Source organism: Pygoscelis adeliae, unplaced genomic scaffold, assembly GCF_000699105.1.
Source record: "Pygoscelis adeliae isolate BGI_AS28 unplaced genomic scaffold, ASM69910v1 Scaffold27, whole genome shotgun sequence".
In the NCBI taxonomy this organism is placed as follows: domain Eukaryota; kingdom Metazoa; phylum Chordata; class Aves; order Sphenisciformes; family Spheniscidae; genus Pygoscelis; species Pygoscelis adeliae.
The window spans coordinates 1,072,464-1,080,410 of record NW_008825410.1 but is presented as its reverse complement, the minus strand read 5'-3'; the positions used below and the strand labels follow the sequence as shown (position 1 = coordinate 1,080,410).

At 37.1% G+C, this 7,947-nt stretch overlaps 1 protein-coding gene across 1 annotated transcript in view; it reads left to right on the top strand.

Moving 5' to 3' along the window:
- The window catches only part of PPP1R9A (protein phosphatase 1, regulatory subunit 9A), a 151,340-nt gene that overhangs the window by 114,922 nt on the left and 28,471 nt on the right, over positions 1–7,947 (top strand). Inside the window, exons 7-9 of the mRNA XM_009330504.1 lie at positions 3,532–3,585; positions 5,959–6,188; positions 7,599–7,695. Coding sequence (XP_009328779.1) covers positions 3,532–3,585; positions 5,959–6,188; positions 7,599–7,695 — 381 coding nt within the window. The remainder of the gene's footprint in view (positions 1–3,531; positions 3,586–5,958; positions 6,189–7,598; positions 7,696–7,947) is intronic.

Below are 7,947 nucleotides of genomic sequence, written 5' to 3'. Positions count from 1 at the left end.
CTTCTGCAAGTCTTGTTTTCCTGGCTGTAAAACAGGAAAAATGGGACTGATTTTCTTTAACTGCTTTGAGAGAAAGAGCTAGAAGCTTTATTTTAGCTGTGATGATTGAAGAGAGACGTAGGGAGAAGGGACATCTTATGTAAGAATTAGGTATTATATTTCATGTCTTAATGAAATATATGAAAAATTTATTATTATTATTATATGCAAAAATTATATCATGATTATATAAAAATTGTCATGGGCATTATTAGATTCCATTGGGTACTTTCTTTTCCAGTGTACTCTGGATGTTTTAACATTTGCTAGCTTTTCATCCCATTCTACCTTTTGCAGTCTTAGATGAATTCAATCCATTTTCTCTCTATATCTTATTTTTTATAAAAAGTTTTGTTTTGAAGAAAATTAATCAGCTTTTCAAGACATCTTTGAAAAGGAAATGTGCCAAAAACTATTCAAAATGTCATTGTTTAAATGAAGCATTCACAGTTTTATATTGACTTAGAAAACATAAAAATACAAAATAATATCTGCCAAGAATTTGTCTGGCATTATATGGGACATGGAATAAGGTATTTTTGCTCCCCTATTAGGAAACTTGCTTAAAATTTTTTAACTACGGAGTCCAGATTTGCTTGCCAAACAGTTGACCTTGCCTGTTGTTTAGTCTAACCTATAAATGTGTTAGTATTTCTCATCTATTCTGCAAGCATAATTAGTTCTTTAACAAAAGAAAAAAAGAAAAAAGTAGATGTCCAGCTACACATTTGTCTGTTCGGCAGGAAAGTGTCTTTTTTCTTTTGCCTCAGCGGGATCTGCTGTACCATGTACTGATTCAATGATCTGACTGGGTGCTCAGTATTCATTTTTTTAACTTAATAACAGAGAGTATAAAAATAACTGTTAAAACCATCTGTACCTGAGCAGATTGTCATTTATGCAACAATTTGGAGTTTATTTGTATATAATTATAAGCTGTTTAAGTGCTGCTTATGGGTTTGTGGGGTTTTAGAAGAGATGGGAATGGACTGTAAGCAGGTAGCCTAAGGCTTTGAGTCTTGGCTTTTTGATTTCATTATTAACTCCACAAAGGGCAAAGTCTAGCTCGTCCATCCTTCCCCTGATTTTATCTCACTCCAAAACAATGAGGTAGCAGAACTAAACAAAGGCCTGGGCACCTTATAAACACCATGACATTTTGAGATGGTTCTTTTGTAATTTTTCACTACTAACAGAAATGGAATGATGAGGAAAAACAGTTCTCAATCTCTGAAAATTGAAGATCAGAGGTTGGATTGAGTGAGCTCAAAAATTGCAAGTAACCTCTTGCAAATGCTAATTGAAGTATCTCCTTAGTTTCCTCTACTACGTATAATTACAGAAAGGTATATATCCTTCTTGGCTTCCTGGTCTACTGGGTAGAGTAGCACCACTGGCCACTTCTTGCCGTTAACACCAGCTCCAGGGCTGCCAAGTGCCCTGTTCCCAGCTGCACTGGCGTCTCTTGGCCTGGACCAGTAGCCCTGCTCTCATGTGGTGTTTCCTCAGGAACCCCGTGTAATCCACGGGTTAGCTGCGTGCTCGGGGCAGGTTTGGTCTGGCCCCATGCATGTTCCACCTGCTAGTTGCGCCTGGCGTGCCTCCACATTTTACATGTTTCTTCAAGCTGTTACAGTCAGTGACTGGTTTAATTTGAAATGAAATCTTGTATCTGTTTTCGCTGAGCACTTGAAGATTCGTTACACTTTTCAGTGCAAAGTCAAAAAGAAAGTATAAGTAACAGATGATCCTGGGGACGAGAAGTGCTTACAGTCTCCTCTGCAGACAGTGACCAAGAAATGAGCAGTGGAAAGAAGATTCCTAAACTGTTACTCAGGTGGAACTGGTTGCATCAGTGCCTCCTTTATTCCTTCCAGCATAAATTCAGTAATTCTCCACCAGAAAGGACTAGGATTATTCACTAGATCAGTTAAGGCTGATTTGCAAACCAAACTGCATCTGAGAGTGTGCATTTCCTATGCCACAAGAAATGCGTTCAAGAGGCTCCACGAAAAGAGAATTTCAAAAGTAGCTTGGCCTTTCTCGAAGATACTTGTACCGATCAGCTCCATGATGGCTCCTGTTATTTTGAAAATTACTCCTCTCCCCCAGAAGAACTTCTCTTTTGAATTATTTGTACATTTTTTTACTAACAGCCTGGTCTTCAGGAATGGAGCCATTGCTTCACCAGAGATGATAATTTCTGGTTCAGTACAACTCCTTCACGTGCTCCATTAGCTCAATATAAACTATTCCCAAAGGCTCCCATCAGTCTTGTAAGAGAAGTAACCCCCCATGTAGAACATGCTTTTCCGTAACTATTCCTGGTATTCATAAATAATGGACAAAGGCTTTGTCTCCACTGCAGTGCCAGCTCAGGCTGTAATTCAGGTTTTGCCCTTGCCGTCAACCCAACACACACAAGTCACTGATTCAGATTAAACAGTGCTTTAGATTTAAGGTTTTGGGGCCTGTCAGAAATTTGTCCGTGCTACCTGCTTTAAATAATAAAGCAGCAGGGATTTGGGTGCAGACCAGTATTGGGTGTATGTGCATGATCATTTCTATTTGGATTAGGGTTATGCTGTTGAAGCTGTGGTTCAGTTCGTACTTCAGAGCGTTCTTGGAGCCTGTGAATAGCACACCTTTGGGGTGAAACTGAAGATGTTTCAGGACGTTACCTAATACACTCAAAGAGCTAATGAGTATTCACTCCACAGGATCAGACTAACGTAGGTCCATCCAGAAGAAATCCCTCCGGAAAGTGTGCAGGTGGATGCCAGGTCCTCAGCACCGACCCTTTCACTGTACAGATCCACTGTTACTGTGGCATGCTGCTTGGTAGTATAACTACAACCTTTAGCACACTGCCTGGGCTGTTAATCTACTTGCCATCATTTTGTGTGCTTGAATGCCGTTTCCTGTTTTTTACAGTTTCCTGTGTAACTGCTCTCAATTGAGATTAGCTAGCTTGAGCAGAATAACTCCAGCTAATGGTGGAGAAGGATAGCATCGGTTTACCTTTTTTCTTGCGTGAAATAAATGTGTGGAGTCTTCCCTCAAGGTTTTCCTGACTTCTTGAGTTGTTAAATCAATTATTTCCATATTTGCTTTTTTGTAACGTGCCTGCTTTAATCAATGCAGTGGGACTTTCTGACAGCACTGGGACGTATTTCACGTTCACATCAGAGGAGAGCAAAACCCAGCAGGATGACATCTATTTTTTTTTAAGCATAAGACATTTGGTTTTGCTAAACAGATTGGATGTTCTGATTTGAAATTATGAGTGGTTAGACGGCATCCTATCTTTAATTAGGTTGCACAGACTGAGTCATTTTGCAAGCTAGACATTTTAATTTACAATCTACTGCACTGCAGCACTCTTCAAGGCCTTCTGCTATGTAATAAAGTATTCAACTTGCAGCACAGGCTTTAAAAATACTGGAGTACTCTCTGTGACTTCACTTGTTTATTTTATATTTTCAATTTTAGTTACAAATCAAACATGCTGTTACAGAAGCTGAAATTCAGAAGCTGAAGACGAAGGTAAGAATCTATGGTTAATACATGTTTTTTTCCTCTCATGCAAAATCGGATCTGAAGACATGTATCTTTATGTGGGTGGAGAAGTCAACATCCTTATTAAAGGCTGATTAAGAAGCACAGTGGCTCAGCTAAATCTTGTCTTGGTGTATATTCTCTATTCAAAGTTTCAAGTAAAATCTTAAGTGCTGCTAATAAGAGAAACTGCCAACTTGTGTAGCTTCAATTAAACATACATTTTAAGGGGTATGGTAATGACTAAATGGCACATTTCTAGTTTTACAATTCTAATGCATTTTCTCAGGTTTTTAAATTATATTTGGATTGAATATTTAAGTGTAAGTTGTTAGGGTTTTTTATTTACCAGTGATGTTAAAGTATCCTGTTTATGTTAGTTCCTTTTTTTGACATTTTTTGTAAAAAAACTCACTTACTTAAAGGTGTTTAATAAAAATTACTTTTTTATATACAGAAGAAAGAGCTGTTTCATATTGCTGCAGTTCTTTTTAAAAGATAGTACAGAAAGGAAAAAGCTTACCAGTTTGACAGAAAACATTATCTCACAATCGGTTGCTGTATCTTAGATTGCATTTGCTATAGCAGTAAGAAGAAATTGTATTTTTTGTACTAGGATAACCTTTATGGGAAGTCGACTGATAATTCAGTTGTTGAGTAATATTAGGTTTTATAATGACATCCTTCTCGTTGAGTTTGAGTCCGTTATAAAGGAAATAAAAAGAAAACAAAGAGAAAATTGTACTTCAGAAAAAGATTTTAGATTATTATTTCTTTCTAGCAGCTATTTGCACTGACTGTGTATTTTGCATAGTGTTTATCAAATCTGCATAAATTATTGGTAAAACCAAATTCAGAGTGCAGCTATGTTCTGTAAGGACAATTTCTGTTGTACTGTTTCAGTTCAGAAAGTCAGAAATCTGTTCTTCCTCCACTTTCCAGTTCCAATCTAGCAATCGGAGCCGCACGGTCAATCCCTTGGGATTGTGCCGAGCCCCATTGACTTCATGGCAATGATGTGTGGGTGTAAACATTCATCTGTGCAACTCCATTTGCAAGATTAGGATTAATGTGCCTTTTTGTGTTGGGCTTCTTTACCTAGTGTTTTGAATAAAGCCGAAGAAAATGTGGCTAGTTTAGGTATATATACTAATAAAACTGCAAACAAGTTATTTTCTTTCTGTGTGCATCATCCTTGATGCTAGCAGAACTGCCTAGAGCAAATTAAACAGTCTTGATAAGTAAACAAGGATGTTAAGGCATTTTTTGTTTTCCATAAATTCTGGGAGCTAAAACATGCAAGCTGCTGAACAACCCTACCCTTATCCAGCACCAAACATTCAAACCCGCAGCTAGCTTCAGCTGGGAAGTGAGAAGCCTAACACAAAAAATATCTAACAGAAAAACTAGCAAAGGAGCTAAGTTTTATTACAAACTCAGCAGTAAAATTTGGACTTCTCTAAGGTCACTTCCAAGTCATTGGACTTCATTGGTGCCAAATAGTGGCACTCGCAGTGGAGCTCGCAGTGGTCATAGAGTTAAATAGTGCTGATGTGTTTGGCAGAATTAGCACCTGAAATCTTCAACAGCAAGGACATATTTTTCTTTTCATATTAGCTCCTTACAACTCAGTAAGCAAGTTTAAAGAAAACGAGTAATATATTTATAACAGGTTCTCTTTGTCCTCGTAATGGTTCTAGCATAGTTTCAGTATTGGATGCAAAACTCTGTGCTTGCTTAAATGAAAAAAGATTCTAGGTTATGACCCAATGTTAAATTTTGAATTATGCTCCAACCTCTTTTGTTTGCCTTTCTAGATTAAGCAAGATTATGACATGAAAACAGACATTGTAAGAATGCAATAGATTTTCTAATGTGGGTAAAAAAGCAGATAGTTGCAATTGGGTTTTTTCCTATTGTTTTCTAAATCATTCTTAAATCAAATCTAGAACCTGAAAATCAGTTTCCCCCAAAATAAGAAATTTCTCATTTTATCAAAGTGTATGAATGCTTTCTAACACCTGAGCCAGAAGCGTAGAGCAAAATGCATCTCCAGTGCTGACTGCAATTTGCCTGAATACTCCGCTATTGACAGTTTTAAAGCACGTTGGTATATCCCAGAGAAGCACAGAGGCTGCACTGGCTGCACAGTGCAAAGGTTCTACTTCGTTTTATGAGGAAGAATAATGTATGTATCAGGCTGTGTTCTTTGTCTTTGAATGCTCTTTTCACTGCTAGCATATTACTTATATAGCTATTAATTCACTGATTTTCACTATTCACATTGTTTGAATTCATCCTAAACGATTCGGCTGCACTTTGCACCTTTTTGCTGACTGGCATGTCCACTCTTTTGTTCAGCTGCAGGCTGCTGAGAATGAGAAGGTGAGGTGGGAATTGGAGAAGACCCAACTCCAGCAGAACATTGAGGAGAATAAGGAAAGAATGATGAAATTAGAGAGTTATTGGATTGAGGCACAAACCCTGTGTCATACGGTGAATGAGCACCTCAAGGAGACGCAAAGCCAGTATCAGGCTCTGGAGAAGAAATATAACAAGGCAAAGAAATTAATCAAGGATTTTCAGCAAAAGTAAGCAGCTATGCCAGGCTCAGCAAATGACTTAGTGGCCAGATAGGAAACATATATGTGATATATTTTGAAATATGAAACCCACTATTAAACACCTGTAAGGTAAACACTATTTTTCACTTTTTTTTTCATGAAAAACACGGGCTCTTTATTATGGAAAAATGTTAGTAGTATTCAAGTATTAGTTTAGTATTGTTGAAAAATAGTACTATAACTAAATAAAGACTTAATCTGTAGTATTCCAGGTTGGAATGTTTCAGAATTACTAGATAACTCAATGTGATTGCAAAAAACCAAGAGTAATCATAGTAAAGCATTTGATTAGCAAGGTTTGCAGCAGTTTATATTGGTATTGTGTCAGCTGGATTCACTCCTGCTGTGTACTAATGTAACATCAAAAAGAAATTTGTTTTGTTACATTTTACATTTTATTTTTCTTCTTCTCGTAGATACCAAGAATGTTTGAGCTGAGTTGAGCTAACTGATGATTACCTGGCCCCCTCTGTTTCATGTGGTCCCCTCTCCCTGATGGCTAGCAAGAATAACATCTTACATTTCTATAACAGCTTCCATTCCCCCAAATTTCTTTTTTTGCAGCAACTTTTTCATTTTCTGTTGAAATACACTCATTTAAAGAAGAAAACTCAAAAACATACAGCAATGTCAAGTGACAGCTGGGAGTGCAGAAGTGAATATCCTGTCCCATTAAAAAGGAGTTTAGATAGTCAAAATATCATTACCCATCTTGGAATTTCATGACTGTTCCAGAACTAGCTGGCATCTTGTGTGCTTTCTGTCACAAACATCTTAGATTTTCAAAATAAAAAGAAATAAGGAAAATAGCTAGAATGAGCTTGGATAGCCTTTCTGTTGTTATTCTGCTTTATATTAGTAAAAGATCTAGTCAGTTGTTTTTAACTATCTCAGACTCCTAAAATCACCTAACAGTTTTCCTTATAGCTTACTAGAAAATTAGATTTGTACCTGGAAACTTACGGATGTCCTTTCTGTGAAGGAGTGCAGTCATACTCTAATAAAACAGAGATTTTGCTCCATTTCCTACAAGAGAACACAGCATAAGCTAAGCTAACGTTGTTTTCATTGTAAATACAGATTATGAAAAAATTAGTTTGATTTAACTGTTTTGATTATCAATTAGAACAACTGACTTTTTTTTCAGATACATTCCTCTTACCATTTTTATATCTTCACCTAGCTTATTCACTTAGACTAAGTAATTGTTTAGGGTTTTGTCCTGATTGCAGTTTCATACTTCTTACTAGGTTAGTAATAAAATATTTATTAAGGACAGATTTTTCTGATGCATAGCTTAAGATATATCAGAACATTTTATTTTCTGTTTGAATCTGATTGCTTTGATGACAGCAAATACATCCTTTTTTCCCTAAGAGAACTTGACTTCATCAAACGCCAGGAAGCTGAACGAAAGAAAATAGAAGATTTGGAAAAAGCACACCTTGCAGAGGTTCAAGGCTTACAAGCTCGTGTGAGTAGTATTTACTCTCATATTTGAAGAATGAGACAATTCAGGAAACAGAAGGCCCAATATGCCGACTGGACCCACTTTTTAGGGAAGTCTGCTGCTTCCCTGGGGCCTGGGTTGAAGATGTGAAGAGAAAACTTCCTACCCTGGTATGGCCCTCAGATTATTTTCCATTATTGATTTTTCAGGTAGGCAGCGATGAAGTTGCAACTAGAAGTCTGAGGGCAATCAAGAGAGACTTCAGGGCCTTGGGAC